Source organism: Notamacropus eugenii, chromosome 1 (genome assembly GCF_028372415.1).
Source record: "Notamacropus eugenii isolate mMacEug1 chromosome 1, mMacEug1.pri_v2, whole genome shotgun sequence".
Lineage (NCBI taxonomy): Eukaryota > Metazoa > Chordata > Mammalia > Diprotodontia > Macropodidae > Notamacropus > Notamacropus eugenii.
In genome coordinates this window covers 639,258,163-639,275,068 of record NC_092872.1, presented here as the reverse complement: position 1 = coordinate 639,275,068, position 16,906 = coordinate 639,258,163, and the positions used below count along the sequence as shown (strand labels likewise).

The 16,906-nt window shown below is 41.6% G+C and overlaps 1 protein-coding gene across 5 annotated transcripts in view; it reads left to right on the top strand.

Moving 5' to 3' along the window:
* The first annotated feature begins 620 nt into the window (after window positions 1-620).
* Window positions 621-16,906, top strand: part of CEP68 (centrosomal protein 68) — a 44,984-nt gene continuing 28,698 nt past the window's right edge. Inside the window, exons 1-3 of one of the 5 annotated variants that reach the window (XM_072635402.1) lie at window positions 621-769; window positions 12,778-12,877; window positions 13,786-14,238. In XM_072635402.1, coding sequence (XP_072491503.1) covers window positions 13,846-14,238 — 393 coding nt within the window. In that variant the 5' untranslated portion in view covers window positions 621-769; window positions 12,778-12,877; window positions 13,786-13,845. Of the gene's footprint in view, window positions 770-813; window positions 979-12,777; window positions 12,878-12,903; window positions 13,587-13,785; window positions 14,239-16,906 lie in introns of those variants that run through there. The other 4 variants (XM_072635400.1, XM_072635403.1, XR_011972717.1 and 1 more) reach the window with 4 other exon arrangements.

Here is a 16,906-nt window from a genome sequence, read left to right as displayed (position 1 = left end):
CATGGCCCTTATTTTTAAAAAGAATTTGGGGCACACCCCAAAGTACCCCAAAACGTAAAGCTCTAAGATTAGCAAAGCACTTTACAAACATTATCTCCTTAGTTCCCGCAACGACCCTAGGAGGAGGGTACTAACATTTTACAGAGGAGTAAACTGAGGCAGGGGCCAAGGGCCCCTCCCGGGGACAGACAGGGGACGGATTTGAATTCGGTCTGTTCTGACTCCAGGGTCCCGCTGTGTCCTAGCGGGCTCGGTAAATAACGGGATGGACGGATGGACGGACTGCAGTCTTCGCCCTCATTGTAGGTCGTTTGCTCTCTCCTCCCCCTTTCCATCTTTCTTTCCCCCTTCCCCTTCTCCCTTCCCCGTTCTTCTCCCCCTCCCCGGGGAAAGACACAAAAAGCCGCAGCCTTCAGACCTCAGAACTCAAACTGAGAAACTACCGCCAGAGAGCCGCGAGCCGAGACAGGGGCGGGGCGGAAAGGCGAGGCTCCCCATTGGCCGAGGCCTCCTGCCAGAAAGCGGATTGGCTAAGGAAGGTCACCCCCGGCGCCAGATCCGGGCGTTTCCTGCTGTGGGCGGGGCGCTGGGCGGAGGGGAGGAGCCCCGTGCCGCGGGGGCGGAGGAGAGGAGGGGCGGCCGTGCTGCTGGGCCCTCGGGCTAGCGCGCAGCTATCCCCCTCCCACTGCCCCGGCTGCCCCGGGAGGCGTCCGCACCCCGGCTGACTGGGGTGGCGTCGGGCCGGACAGCGGATTCCTGGACTCTGCCGGTAGGAGACGTGCGGGTGTGTGTATTGTGGAGCTGGGGGCCCTTTTCGGGCCACCCCGCCCTCCTCGAGGCGGGTCGAGGCCGAGCCCGCAGCCGGGCTCCCTCTGCCCGGGACACGGCGGCCCCCTGACGCGCGGCCTCTTCTGGAGCCGGGCCACGTGCGCGTGGGCTGTGCAGCCTGTCCTGGGGGTGCTCCCCCCTACTTCGCAGGTGGTTGTTCTGGCCCCGTGGGAGGGCGCGCGTATATAGATTGTGCACTCGGGGGTCCCAGGCCAGAGGGGGAGGAGCTGGACCCCGAAGAGGCAAACACGCGGAGGGTGGAAAATGCCCGGGCGTTGTGCGTGTGTGTATATCAACAGGCGTTGCGCGGAGCGTGCGTGCGCGCCGCGGGGAGGGGGCGGGCGAGTTCGGGGTTCGGGCTGCGTGGATGGGGAGCGCTGGAGAAAGGTCGCTTCCGTCTGTTTCTTTCGCGTCTCTGTATTATCTGTCTGTACCTACTTGCAGTTGTGCCTACTTACCTATCTCTGCCGATTTATTTGTCTTTATCTTTTTATTTCTATCACCTATTTCTGGATCTATCCATCTATCTAAATCTTTACCACCTACCTAAATTTTTCTTGTATGTCTGTCTTCCTATACCCACCCATCCCTACCTATCTCTGTCTTGTCTGTTTTATCCATCCATCCATCTCTCCATCTGTTCATTCATCCATCTATCTATCATTCACGTATCTATCTCTCCCTCTGTCTTTCTATCCGTCTATCTGTCCATTCTTTCATCTTTGTATCCATCCATCCATCTTTCATCCATGTATCTATCTATCCATCTATTTATCCATTCATCCATCTTTCTATTCATCCATTCATCTATCCATCTTTCTGTCTCTTTATCTATCCATCTGCCTGTTTATCCATCCATCCATCTTTCCATCCATCTGTCCATCCATTTTTCTGTCCATCTATCCATCTCTCTATCCATTCATTCATCTTTGTATCCATCCATCCATCTTTCCATCCATCTATCCATCCATTTTTCTGTCCATCTATCTGTCTATCCATTCATTCATCTTTGTATACATCCATCCATCTTTCATCCATGTATCTATCCATCTATTTATCCATTCATTCATCTTTCTATTCATCCATTCATCTATCCATCTTTCATCTCTTTATCTATCCATCTGTCTGTTTATCCATCCATCCATCTTTCCATCCATCTATCCATCCATTTTTCTGTCCATCTATCCATCTGTCTATCCATTCATTCATCTTTGTATCCATCCATCCATCTATCCATCCATTTTTCTGTCCATCTATCCATCTGTCTATCCATTCATTCATCTTTGTATACATCCATCCATCTTTCATCCATCTATCCTTCCATTTTTCTGTCCATCTATCCATCTATTTATCTGTCTTTCCATCCATCTATTTATCTGTCCATCCATCTATCATCCATGTATCTATCTTTCCATCCATCCATCTTTCCATCCGTTTATCATCCATTTATCTATCCATCATCTTATCTATCCATCTATCTTTCATCTGTCTGTCATCCATCTATCCATCATCGATCTGTCTGTCTATCCATCTATCCATCCTTCCAGCCTTCCTTCCAGCCTTCCATCCCATGAGGAATAATGCAGAATCATTATTGGAGGCGTTTGGATCAGTGGCAGCACCTCCGTCGGCCTGTTTCTGCACAGCTGCTCGCCTCCGTAGTGCTTGTTGGAGCTCAGTTTCCTTTTGGGATGTCCTGAGGTCCCAGGGTGTTTTTTCCGGGTTTTGTTCATTTAGGGGCTGGTATCCCGTGTGGGAGTGGGGCAGCTTTTCTGCTTGCTGCAGAAAGACCTGTTTCTCACCCAGTGAAGGAGACCTGTCAAGCAATAGGAGAAATGAACTTTTTTATTGTGATAGCAGATTCTTCTGGGCTTCACTGTAACAGGGGATGTCTTTTAGAGCTCTCACCACCAGCTCAGTTAGGGAAAAGGACAATGCAAAACCTTTTTTAAAAAAAAAAAAGCCTACTAGGCTGGGTTCGTTTAACAACAATTGTGTTGTATGTGGTAAAAAATAAAATAAGGGAAATGGGCCAGTGCCAGTTGGTGGTTGAGGTAATAACAATTTACAGAAGTTCAGATAGTAACTTGGAGTTGAGTGGAACTTTAAAAAAATAAACTAACATTCTTATACTGTAGACTACAATTGTGGGAAATGGTAGAAAATTTGTTGCTAAACAAATTCATGAGGAGCTAAGAGACTTAGGTTACAAATTTTATATGATCACAGACCATAAGTAGGTAGTTTCTTAGAGTTGAGAATTTCAGGTATTTGATGGTAGTTCGGGGTCTGAATAAACCTGATGATAAAATGATAAAATAACAGGCCACTTTGCCTCTAACTTCTAAACTAAATGAAACGAAACAGTGAAGCCATGTTTTTTATTTCCTGCTATTCTCCCTAATTGGTTCACTCAGCTTTGTCTAGCTCCTTCCCCTCCACCTCCAGCCACTTCAGACTACCTGAATCAATTCTGAACATTTGAGTTATTGGGGAGAAATAATAACAGATTGAAATCGTAGACTTTTAAGGTTAGAAGAGAGGTCATCTATCTAATCTTTTCGTATTACAGCTAAGAAAATGAGGCACAGAGACTCTGGCTTTAAATCCTGAGCTCTAGTCACTAAACCTGATGTCTCACTAATTAAATTGAGACTGAGAAAAATCTCTCCAGCTAAATTAACTGAATATTTTTTAAAATAAGTTTTTATTGATTTTTTTTCAATCATCATAGTTTTCCCCAGTATCTCTCCCCTCCTACTCCCAGAGAGCCATCTCATATAGCAAATAGTATTTTTAAAGATCTACCCCCCCAAAAAAAGGAAAGAAAGAGGAAAAAATTAGCACATCCAATCAATATATTGAAAAAGTCCAAAAAAAAAGTGAAATGTGTATCTGTGGACCTGGGTCCTAGGGGGTGTCCTCTCACCTCTTCATTCGAGTAATGCTTGATCTTTATAATTTTGTAAAATTTACTTTTGATTTTTTGATGTGTGGGTCTTTCTGTTTACATTGTGATAGTCATATATGTTATTTTCTTTACTTATTCACTCATCAGCAATTCATGTTTTTCTTTTAATTCTCTGTATTCACATAGTTCTCACAACACAGTGATAATTCCATTATATTCATGTACCACAGTTTTTTATTAATCCCTTAATCCATAGGCATCTACTTTGTTTCTAATTCTTTGCTTTCACAAAAAGTGCTACTATAAATATTTTGGTGTGTATAGGAATTTTCTTCTTTTCAATGACTTCTTAGGGTATAAGCTCAGGAATGCAGTCTCTGGATTAAAGCTATGGACATTTTAGTCACTTTATTTGCATAATTCCAAATTGCTTTCCAAAATGGTTGTATCAGTTTGCATCTCCACCACATGTATTATTGTGCCTATTATCCCACAACCCCTCCACAATCAAATATTGCTATTTTTTTGTCATTTTTGCCAATTTGGTGGGTGTGAGGTAAAATGTCAGGGTTGTTTTAATTTACATTTCACCTATTATTAGTGATGCAGAGCGTTTTTTCATGTGATTGTTAATACTATACAATTCTTTTTTGAATAGTTTGTTCATATCTTTTGACTACTTTGGGGAATTAACTGAGCGATGTTGTACATTCTCTATCCAATCCTTATGTCCTCTTTATAGCTATCCCTTTTTTTAAAAAAATTTTTCATTCCTTTTCCTGTATATGATGAAATTATTTCACAGAAGTAATCTCATGTGTGCAATGCCTCACCCACTATTATTAAATGCATTGCTGCAGAGAAGTTTGATTCTCTTAATCCAGAACTTCCTAATGAAACCTCAGGTTACCAAAAAAAAAAAAAAAAACCAACTAGGTAGTTATATTGAGGTACTTCTCATTGGGAAATTAGCACTCTCTTTGCTGAGGTTTGGGACTGTGGGTGTGGAACATTGCCCGCTGTTAGACACAGTTAAAATGTTGGTTTTGCTGAACTGCTCTCTGCCCCCTCTTTTTCTACTCATTGTTACAAGGAATTGGGAAGGGAAGGGGGAAAGAATGTAGAGACAGTTCTTGCTTTACTTAAGTGGACCATTCATCATACCTTTATGCAAAACTGTAAAGTGCCTTTTATGTAATACAAATTTGCCCACTTCATTTAGCCTATATACACAAAATAATACCTTTATTGCAAGTCATAAAAAAATACTAAAAGGCAGACATTAAGTACTGCACCGTGATAATAAACAGAATTATGAAATGAAAGGTAAAGTTTCTGATAAAGTATGTACAGCACTGTAAAGTTGACATAGGTGTGTAGTGTGTTGACCTTTTGCCACCCACTTCACCTAGCGTTTGTCGTTGCTATTTGGCTCTACAACTTTTTTTAACAAAGCTATTGAGAGATGTTTGAACAGTGGCTTCCCCCCTCATATATCTGGTGATAGAAAGCAAAATCATCCTCACCTACTTTTTGAACTTTTAAAAATCCTTAAGTATTTGGATCCATCTTTTCAATACAAGAAAAAAAAATTCATTCAGATGATGAAACACTTCTGCTGACCGTTCGTTGTAAACCTTTTTGGTTTGACCTCAGGTTCCAAAGCTTCCCTTTTTTCTTCTGCACCCTGCAGCTAGCAGCTCAGTCAGATCCTCATTCAGCAGTTTTTCTCCATGAGACTCAAATCAACTCCTCCACATCATTTTCATCCACTTCTAGCTTCAATTCTTGTGCTAATTTTACAGACTGGTTTTTTGAACATCTCATCTTTGTCAAATCAAACTGTGGGCACACTTTTTTTTCCTGCTCTCTTCATTCATATTTCTGTTAAATCTTCACATGTTTTAGCAGTATTCTAGGTTGCATGGTAAATTTTATAGGACTTGAAGAAATGTCTCCAAAGTTGCAAGTGCCTGGGCAAATAAAGTTACCTTGAGATTCACAATCACTTTCTGATAGTTTTAATTATGAAGTAGTGTTAGGGGGAAGGTAGATCACTTTCACATTTGCTTTAAAACCATCCTAATGGGGAAGTTGAATCTTAAAAGAATGCCATTGTCACTAAAAATGTCTCAACTTTGGGAATAAAGCAGCAGGAAATAATGCACAGATTGATCACTTCAGTCACTACTTAAAGAAATTAATTCACACATTGAAAGGACAAATACTTAAGCTTAAATATTATGCCCACATAATGAGAAGACAGGACTCATTAGAAAAGAGCTTGATGCTAGGAAAAATTGAAGGCAAAAGGTGGAGACAGCGGAAGATGAGATGGATAGATGGTGTCATGGAAGCAACAAAAAATGAACAACAAAAATATTGCCTTGCTGGTTCCTTTCAATGCTCTGGGATTTTCTGAATGATGCACAAGAACAGATTTTAATTTGCAAGTCCCAGATGCATTCCCTCCAAGCAGAAGAGTGTCTCTGTTTTTCTGAGGTTTGTGCCCTAACAGTTATTTTTTCCTCCCCTGTGATGTATGTTTGAGATGGCATTCTTGATAAAAATAGGCCAGTTTCGTCTACATTAAAGATTTCCTCTGGCAACTAGGGAACTTCATCTGTTATTTTTTGCAGGAACTCTGAGAACTTCTTTGCTTCAGTATCTACACTAGTGGCTTCTTGTGACACTTGCACATTATGAAATCCTACTCGATTTTCAAATCAGAACTGGAAGGTGGATTTCTTTTAGAATTCTTTAGGTAAAGTTGAATTTGCTTAGTGTGGATTTAGGTAAAGTGAGAACTGTCTGTATTTGGAAATGAAGATGGTATGAAAACAAAGTATCAATAAAAATGTAAATTTGTGAACCTCAACCCCCCAATAGGTAGGAAATATTTTGACAACTTAGTATGAAGAAAGCGTTGAACAATGAGCGACCAGAAGACATGGATTTTTTTGATTGTGAAACTCACTAGCTGTGGAACCTTGAGAAGAATTCCTCCTTTCTATAACGTTAGTACTCTCATCTATAAATTAAGGGGGTTGGGCTTTTTCAGTTCTAACATTCTATGTGTAGTGCAGAGTGATGGTTTCTTTGGAAATGAGACTTTTATTTTCTCTAGTATCTTAAACCAGTCTTCAAAGAGGAAAAAATTCAGATCACTTAAAAGCAATAAGCCAGCAGAAACATGGAGAAGTTCTTTGTTGTTCCAAAGAAATGGTATCTAAGTAGCAAAATCTGGTAGCCGCTGCCTGAAACTGCAAGATACAAGAGAGGATATTACCTCACTTCCAGTTTTTTGTTTTTACTAAATAATCTTCTCTACGGGGTGGATTTTGAAGTGTAAGAATCGTTCAGGGGGGTGCCCCAGAGGCTATAACCTACTGCAAATTATTCTGTTACCTCAGATAGAGGCCAGTTTCACAGACCCAACTGTAAATGACAAAACTTCGTCAGTTTTGCCTCAAATTGTGTTTATATGTAGCAGCAATGGCAGTTTGCCATGGCGCTGTTAAAAGGTGACACTGTCCTTTGCCAAACAAACCTCTTTGGCAACTTGGTATCAGATTTTGTATCAGATGGACTAACTCTTCAATTGTTGGGGTCTCTTTTAGTGGCAGCAGGAGCCAAGTTTGATTTACCTGTGGGATTTGGAGAAAATGCTAAGTTTGGGAAGATGTTTCTGATTGTAGAGATTTTTGTAATTGCAAGTAACATATTCTTCCCCTCCTGTATACTGAGAACAGATTAGATCAGCTTGCATTATCTATAGCATCAGTACTTTGAACTTTGTTACTATGCTCATTAGCATACAGCTGAAGTGGGCTGAGAAGCTGGAGAGTAAGGGCAGTGCGGTTCCTTTGTCCATGTGGCAGCTGTGTATCTTTCACGGACCTTTGAAAGCCTTGCATTGACTGGCCAGCAGACCAGCCTTCTCCTCCCTCCTCTCCACTCTTTTTAAGAGTGAAAGGCAGTGTTTTCTCCTGCTTTTGTAGCTGGAATCAGCAGAATGGGAAAGTGGGCTGAATATAGGTAGTTAGGCAGTAAATAAATACTCTGTTCCCTTGCATCCCTGAGACACTCAAACTAGCCTCACATCTCTGACTCAGTGGGGTCTAGACTGGCTCATGTGACCTGAGAATTAAGGCATGTTTCTATAATACTTTAAGATTTACAAAATATATTCCATACAACTCTTCAGTGTATTAGGTGCAAAAACCACTATCCCCATTTTAAAGGTAAGAGAACTGAGGTTGAGATTTGCTTGATACTTCACTGGTACCTAGAAAATTGGATTTTGGACCCAAGTCTTCTGACCTCCAGGCCCTCAGAGCTTCACTACACATTGGGTGGGCAGGAACTTCAGAAAGCAACTCCAGGTAGAAGAGGAGGTATGACCACTGGTGTTTAAAAAAAAAACACCAGACAAGACCTGAACTTTAAAAAACAAAACAGACAAGCCATAACAAGCATCACTGGTTTTTATTACATTCCTCCCCCTCCCCGCAAAAAAATCAAGAGGGATTTTTTTTCTGTTTTTCTGAATTTTTAAAAGGATTTTCAAATTTTCTTCCAGATGACAGTTTCCAGGATGTTTACTGATAGCAAAATATACCCATTAGAGGGTAGAACAAAAATTCCATGCTTCCTCCTTAGCCTATTCTTAATGTAGTTACTTTATTTCTTTAATTCTTCTTTGTAGCATATCTCTCTTAATGCTTTTTAGCTTTAAGTGTTCTATAAGTCTTTTTCTTTTCTTTTCTTGGAATGGGACTTGGTTGTGGTGTGACTTCCTGATAAGCAGTGCAGAAGGATTCTTGATTCCCTTCCATATTCTTCTAAGACAACCTTTTTGGAGATTAATTTTCCCCTTAAAGCTGCCCTCGATGACAGCTTTAACCTGACTTTACATATGTGAAATGTTTTGGAAAGTTGTGTATACACTGACTTTACCCATGTCTGGGGAACCCTACCTAGGGGTTATCCCTAAACCTGCACCCTGGGGAATGCTTGGCTGCCCATTCTAGCACTCCAGCTGTGGCTCCTTTGATGTCCCCTCCTCCTGGTATGACCAGGCTTCTCTCATGACTGCCTTCCCTTTGTTAGTTTCTGCTCCTTATAACCCTGCCTCTTTTTCATACTCTCTCTTATTCTCAGATCCAACCTCCATTTTTAAAATTCCTCTCCTTCATAAATCTCATTCTTCCAGAAGCTTTCAGGCAACCTAATAATGCCTTGGCCTTTTTTTTTTCTCTTTTTCCACTCATTCTGCCAAAAATTTGTGCTTGTTTAAAGGACCTCTCCTAGCCTGGGGTGGTCTTTTTTGTGGTTAAGTGCTCTACATTTTCATAGCACTTAGCACTTCTGCTAGTTGGCTACCATTGTATAACTGAGCACTGGATTTGAGTCCTGACCTTAACCCTTTCCAGCTATGTGATCACTGGTAGCCACAGTTGCATTTTCTGTAAAAAGGAGATAATAATACTTGCACTGCCTAGTTCATGGAGTCCTTGTGGGGAATGGTCCCCTGTAAGCATTAAAGTAGCTACTTGGCACAGTAGATAGAGCTCTGGGCCTGGAAGCAGGAAGACCTGGATTCAAATCCAGCCCCAGGTACTTACTAATGTGACTTTGGTCACATTACTTAACTATTTAATTGTCTTAATCCACTGGAGAAGAAAATGACAAAGCACAACCCCATGAACAGTATTGGCAGACTATGGTCCATGGGGTCACAAACAGTAGGACACAATGGAAAATAGAAACTTTATAAATGTGAGTTTTTATTACTCTCAATGATGAGGTGACTTGACAGGAGTGCTCAAGGCAGATGGAGCAAGCAGGATGCAGGATATGAGATGTGGGATAAGATACAGGATGTGACCAGCCAGAAAAGTGATCAAGAAAGCGCAAGCATTGAAGCCCTCCAACATGAACTTACCTGTGTGCTTTCACAAAACCCCCCTAATTCCAGAACAACTCTTCCCCTCCTCTCTTATTCTTTTTGCTTATCTGTATCCCAGATACCTGATATCCCAGGCATTTTGGAGCCATGCTTGCTCCTCCCGTTCTCTCATCCCCCTGTGCCCCTATTCCATAAAATTGTATTTAAACCAGACACTGAACCCCAGTAACCGTTTTTGCCTCCTACAGGGAAGCAGGGCACTTAGGAGAGTAGGGCCTATGCTCTGTTTCTCCCACATGTGGAAGCAGTCCTGCTTGGGCACTTCACCCCAATAAATGCCTTTCTTTAACTTGGAGAACTGCCCGAGTAAATTTCTATTCCTCATCATTTCAGGTTACACCCCAACATTCTTGGAGTATACCCTGAACTCACCATCAAAAATAACAAAATTAATCTGATTTAGCTTCTAAATTGTTGTATCATGGAACTAGAGTTGAAGACCTCAAATCATCTGTCATCTAGTCTAACTCCCTCATTTTACAGATGAGGAAACTGAGGCCCAGAGAGTTGAAGTGTCCAAAGTTACACAGGTAGCAAAAGGTAGAGTTGTGATTCTTCTGTTAAGCTGAATTTTGGGTGTTTTAGTTCTCAGAAGGATGTATGAATATATGTAAGGCCCCCTTACTTCATTTCATCTAATTGATATATTTGTCAGGGAATTGTTCTAAATTAAGTTGTTTTAAATGCAGTAAGAATGTTCCTTGGAATCCTGAATTAAATCTCTTTTGTTTTATAGAAGGGAACTATCCCCAAACTCTATATGCATACCAGGTTTGTTTAAATCAAGACCCTCCTCATATGCAGTTCCTTCTTTCAGCTCTGTACAGAGGTGGTGATATAATCTGTTAGAGATCAGAGAGCTGTGCTGCCTCTGACACCAGATAGCTGGCCAAGCCTGGCCAAGTTAGAATTACCGGATGTGTGATGTATGCGTACATATTTTTACCATGCAGTAAGAGCAGGCAGGGCTGTCTTGCTCCTCATTCTCGGCTGAGGACAGAGCTCTTCTGAGCTGCTGCAGATTTGGATTATTACAAGAAAGGTAGTAACAAAGTCAGGTTAAACAAAGTCAGAAAAATCTCTTTGGTTTTCATAGCTGATTTTAGACTGAAGAGGGGAGGCAGATTTGGTTTTGTAAGGATTCCTGATAGGTTGACAGTGGGGCTGAATTCATTATTCATATTGTGGAGTTTAAAATCCTCTCCTGTTAACTGTTGTGAGGGTTAACTGAAACCATGTCTGGGAAAATACTTTGTCAGCACTTGTATCATTTAGGTACCTAGCCTAGTGCTTTGCTTTAGTATGCTGGAAACTGCTATAACCTGGTGGTCTGGGTACTTGGGTCACTGTCCAGACCTTGGCCTTAATTCTCTCTGTGACCTTGGCAAGTTATATTAGCCCTGTGGCATAAAATCTCTGATGGCCCTGACAGCCCTGATCTTACTCTGACCCCAGGGGTTTTAAGTGATTGTATATATGAAAGTGATACTACCACCTTCCTTTAAAAATAGGTCTCTGTTTTAGATTGTCAGACTCAGCCCAAAGAAAAGAGCTTTTATTATACAATAAATGCTACTCTTGTAGAAGAAAGGAGAAATAGGGGAAAATGACAGGTTTAGACTAGATAGTCATGGGATCACAGATTTAGAGGTCATGTTGTTCAGATCCCTCATTTCACATGAGGAAAGTCCTGGTAGTTTAGGTGACTCGCTCAAGGTCACACAGGGTGGCAGGTCAGGGGCTCTAAGGTCTTTCTAGTTAAAGATTAGAAAAATTATATTTGGCTTTAAACTGCAGCCAGGAATGTGCACAGATATTCACCTTTAATCTGTATTTCCAGCCTGTAGAACCCTTTTGTCTTTACAAAAAGCACCTTTCTAGGAAAGAAGTAAATAGGATCACAAATCTAGAGTTGGGAGAGATGTCCGAGGCAAACAACTCCATCCTTTTATTTTACAAATGAGGAACCTGAAGCCCAGAGTCATTAGTTTATTGGTCCATAGTCACACTCAGGCAAGTGACAGAGTCAGGATTTGAACTCAGGCCCCATGACTCCCAAGTTTGAGTGTCTTTCTAGAAGCATTGCTTCTCTCTGCCTAATGAGAGATTTTGTAGGAGTGAAAAAGATAGGCTTGTCCTTCTAAAACAGAGGTAGGGAATAATCCTGCTTCAAGCCTTCTGTTTAATTTCATCTAGTTCAGGAGAGTTCTTAATCTTAATCAGGAGAGTGTCATGAATCCCTTTGACAATCTAGTGAAGCTTATGGACCCCTTCAAAGAATGCTGTTTTTAAATGCATAAAATAAAAGGAAACCAGTTTTATTGAAATACAGTTTTCAAATCAAGTTTACAAGCCCCTGGGTAAGAATCCATGCTCTAGTTATCTTTTCACCTGCGTAGTTGTGGAACTGTAACATGTAATTGTCCTGCTGTAATATCCTAAAATTCTACGTGATTAGGATGTTGCTTCATGAAAATTTGTCTACTTCTGTCTCCTATACTTGTCTGCTCTTTCATATCACTTTTGTGTTTGTCACCTACTTCTTTTTGTCTGACACTTTCCCCCTACCCTTCTGTATTGCTTCTAAATAAAAATAGCCTTGATATAGAAATTGACTTTTGAAATGCTTATACTTTCTGATGCTCTAGAAAAATTTTATCTCTAATCTCATTTTATAAAACAATTTGTTCTTCATCCTAAGAGGCAGCTAGGTGATGCAGTTGATAGAGTGCTGTGCCTGGAATCAGGAAGGCTTGAATTTAAGTCCAGTCTCAGACACTTCCTTGGCTCTGTGACCCTAGGCAAGGCACTTACCCTCTTTTTGCCTCAATTTCCTCGGTTGCAGAATGGGGAAAATAAAAGCACCTACCTCACAGGGTTGTTGTTGTAACGATCAAATGAGATAGTATTTGCAAACTGCTTAGCATAGTGCTTGGCATGTATTGTGTGTTCATCGTTTGTTGCCAAAAAAGACCATGCCATCAGAGAAATAATGACATGACTTGCACTTGACTTTGTTTTGAGTGAGGGAGGACTGTGCAGGTCACCAGCCTCACTTCTCTTCCAGAGCCATCTGAATCCAGTGACCAGATATTCATCAGGATGACTGGAGATGACCCAGGGTGAGGCAATTAGGGTTAAGTGACTTGCCCAAGGTCACACAGCTGGTGAGTGTCAAGTGTCTGAGGTGAGATTTGAACTCAGGCCCTCCTGACTCCTGCACTGGTGCTGTATCCACTGCACCACCTAGCTGCCCCTTGGCATGTAGTAGGAGCTTAATAAATGCTTATTCCCTCTCCTCCCCTTTTTCCCATGCCACTCTTATTCCAACATTCCCCTTCTGCCCCTAGTTCTTATTCCCTAGTCTTGAAATATTAATATATCTAAAGCCCACATTTGCATTTTGTAGTTCTTGGCTGTGAGGAAACTGGTTCACATATAATCAAAAATAATGTGGAATGATTTTTTTTCACTCTTGGGTCATTGACTTTATAGAAATAAAATTGGTTCCCACCTGTGTTAGAGATGCTAGTTACTGTTCCTGCTCGGGCAGCCTTTCTACCCAGGGGAGCATCAGTTTTGGCGTGCCCCAACTTGTTCTCTGAAGGTTGTGCTCCTGAGAGGAAGCGGGTCAGGAACATGCCAACAGTTCCTCGGTAGTCACAACAGGAGAGCAGTGCATGCTTGGCCTAGAAGGACCCTACTTCTCTTTTCCAGTTAGAGTGGGGTGAGGGAGTGTGAGTAAAGGTGACATCTGTAGTAGAAGATCACAATCCTGGCTCTGCTCAGGAGGGGTCTTAAGGTTTGCTAAATTTGTGTTCCTCTTAGGTAGTCCCCACCTGATGCTGGGACCTGTACTAACTGCTCTAAATGCAGGTAAACAGAGTGTTGTGTTTTCACAAGCTACATTAGAAGGATTTGGCACAAGGGGAAGTTGTGACTTCAGACTTCTTCAGCAAACAGTGCTTATGACTTGAGAGTTCTTTTCTTCTTTAGTCAAATTCTGTGATAGGTAGGAGTAAAGGGTACATTGAATCGTATGAAAAATAATTACGTTTTTCCTGTTCCTTTCCAGTTTCCTTTAGATTTTCTGACAGCTGATGGGCCCTGAACTAGGGTAAGAAGTCTCTCCTCAATGGCACTCAGTGAAGAAAAGACTTTGGCAGAGAGTGAGACTGAAGCAGAGACGGTGCTGTATGGGAATGTGAGGCACCATGGAGGCTGGAATAGCCAGGAACTAGAGACAGACTGCTCGATGGCTCTGGGCAGTTCGATGCAACGCTTTCTAGATGCTAGTGGAGGAAAATGCATCCCACGGCGGGAGGAAGAAGAGTTGACCAACAGGAAGGCCGTGCCTGACCACATTGCTGCGTGTGGAGTGTGGAAGAAACACCAAACAGACAAAGGAGGCAAAACCCAGACCTCAGAGAGAGACTCCTCCATCACTGGGTCTGAACCTGTTTATAGCCATTTGATTCCTGAAGACAGGCCTGGAACAGGAGACCTTTTGCTCAAAGTAGGAGCTCAGGTAGGGAATGTTGCTTATGTTACATTGGATTTGCAGATTACCTTTCTTTTAGAAAGGCTTTTACTCAGATACTGTTTTATTTGTTCACTCCAACCACTATACAAGGTGAGATAAGAGCCTAGATACCTATTTTATAGATGGAAAAACAGATATGATGAGGGCAAATTATCCTTATCTGGGTGGTTGGCTCCTAGAGGTCAGTAGCGAGGAAAGGTCAGAGTTAAATGTCATCTCTAAGATGGAACCTTGTGCACTGGATTACTTACCTTGCCCCAGTTATGGACATGTGGGACATTATATTGCTGGCTTCATTATGTCTTATTCCCCCACCCTCAAAAAACTATATCGTACTTCTGTACGTACTTTTTATTTACTTAATTGTGTAAATGTTGTCCCCTGCCACCACCTCAAGGAAAATGTGAACTCCTTACAGGACAGGAGCTGGCTTGCTCTTGTATCTGTTTCTCCTGTGCTTCAATCATGACTGGCACTTAGTTAACACAATAAATGTTTATTTATTGATTGTTTTAGCATCTGGGGACCCAGGGCAAAAGTAGAGGTTATCTTTAAAATGGGGATGTTATAATAGTGATGCTTGTACTACTAAGAATAAAGTGCTACCTCACAGGGTGATTGTGAAGCTTAAATAAGAGAGTAGATATATGTAAAATGGGCTTTCAGAATGTAAAGTGATGTGTAAATATTAGCTGTCATTACCTGGACCCTGAGAGGCTCCTGGCCCTTGGGCTGTGTTCTCTGATGGCACAAGTTAAGGAGTTATGAAGGATCTAAGGCCTTCAGTTATTCCACTTCAGCCCCACTCAGATGTGAAGCCAGGGTACCAGCGTCCTAACTAGAAGAAGATCTTGTGCTATCACCCTAGGAAGCTTCTGTGGTTGGGGTGTGTACTCTTTCTTACTCTTAAGAGGAGGTGGCCCTTGATCAGAGTCTTGAAAGAAAGGTGGAATTTTAAAAGATAGAGGTGAGGAAGGGGAGCATATTCTAGGCATGGAGACAAAAGATACAGTGTCATGTGTGAATAAGAGCAATAAAGACCATTTGGATGGATTGTGGAATGTATGAAAAGGCCTAATCTGTTGAAACGTTGGAAAGGTAGGTTGGCATTAGGTGTAAAGGACTTTAAAGGCTAAATGGAGGACTTTCTGTTTCATCCTAGATGAATAGGGAGCCACTGTAGTTAATTGAACAGAGAAGTGATAAGGATAGACCTATGCTTTAGAAAAATCACTTTGGCAGTTGTGTGGAGGATGAAGGAGAGTGGGGAAAAAATCTTGGCTCAGAGACCCATTAGGGGCAGTATTCTTGATGAGAGGTGATGAGAGTTAAAAGGACTGAGGCAGTGGGTCTATTCCAGTGAAGAGAAGCATGCAGATGCAAATGATGTAGAGGGAGGTACAGGATAAGACTGGGCAAATGATTAGCCATGTGGAGTGAGGGAGAGAAGGGAGAGGAGGATAATACCACGGTTACACAGCCAGGTGACTAGAAGGGAAGACATAATGGGTTCTGTTTTGTACAGGTTGCATTTGAGATGCCTTTGGGACATCCATTTTGAAATGTCCAATAGTGATGCAGGACTGGAGCTCAGGAGAGTGTTTAGGGCTGAAGATCTGGATGTTGGAATTATCTGTATAGAGAGGGTAATCAAGCCCATGGAAACTGGTGAGATCACCAAGTGACAGTATAGAGAAAGAAGAGGTCTTGGATAGAACCTTAGGGTACCTTCTTGGGGCCTTTATTCAACCAGATGTTTATCTTCCTTTTGAAATCAGTTGACACTGTCCTGTGAAGAAGTCCTGACCTCAAATATCAGAGAGAAGATAAAGGATCCATTCTAGGGTCTTATCTGTATTATCCAAAAGCTGGACAGTCTGGAGTACTCTGGGCAAAATATGAAACATGGTAGATGAATTTTGAGGACCCCGGGGCTTACAGGAATCAGAGGTGTGGTATTGGAATTTAGTTCCAAGTACATGAGTTTAACATTGTTTCTTCTATTGGACTACTTGAAAATGCTAAGGGAAAATTTTGAGATTCTCCCAGTTTTCCTCTCCTTTTTATTTTATTCTTAAGGATATGGTTTTGGTTTGGATTGGTTTGGTTTGGTTTTTCATAAGCCTTATATGTAATGACATGTTTATCAATAGTAACTTAGCAGTAACTTCATAACCCCTTCCTGTTTTTCTGAATTACATATTCACATCTTATGCATACTTAGTAATACTTCAGGAAGCTTTAATTTCAGTCAAGACCTCTTCTTCCATTGATAAACTTTACTACAGTATTCTTGAGCTGCTGTAACTGAAAAATTCCTCACCCTGCACATGATGATGAATTTCTGAAGTTAGCTCGACTTGTCCTTGTATGATAGACTTCAAATCTTCTGATTTATGTAGGACCTACATTTCATTGGCAGTAGGCATCCACGATCAGTCCTCTCCAATGAGGCAAGAGGGGAGAACTTACTCAAAAATGGCATCAGCCAAGAGAGGCAACAAGGCCTTGTGGGTAGAGCACCACTGGGATTTCAGAAACTTCTGAATTCAAATCTTTCCTCTAACACTTACTAGCTGTGTGACCCTGGCAATTTCATTCCTCTGTGCTTCAAGCACTTCCTGAAGATTTAGATTGAGGTACCATTGGATTG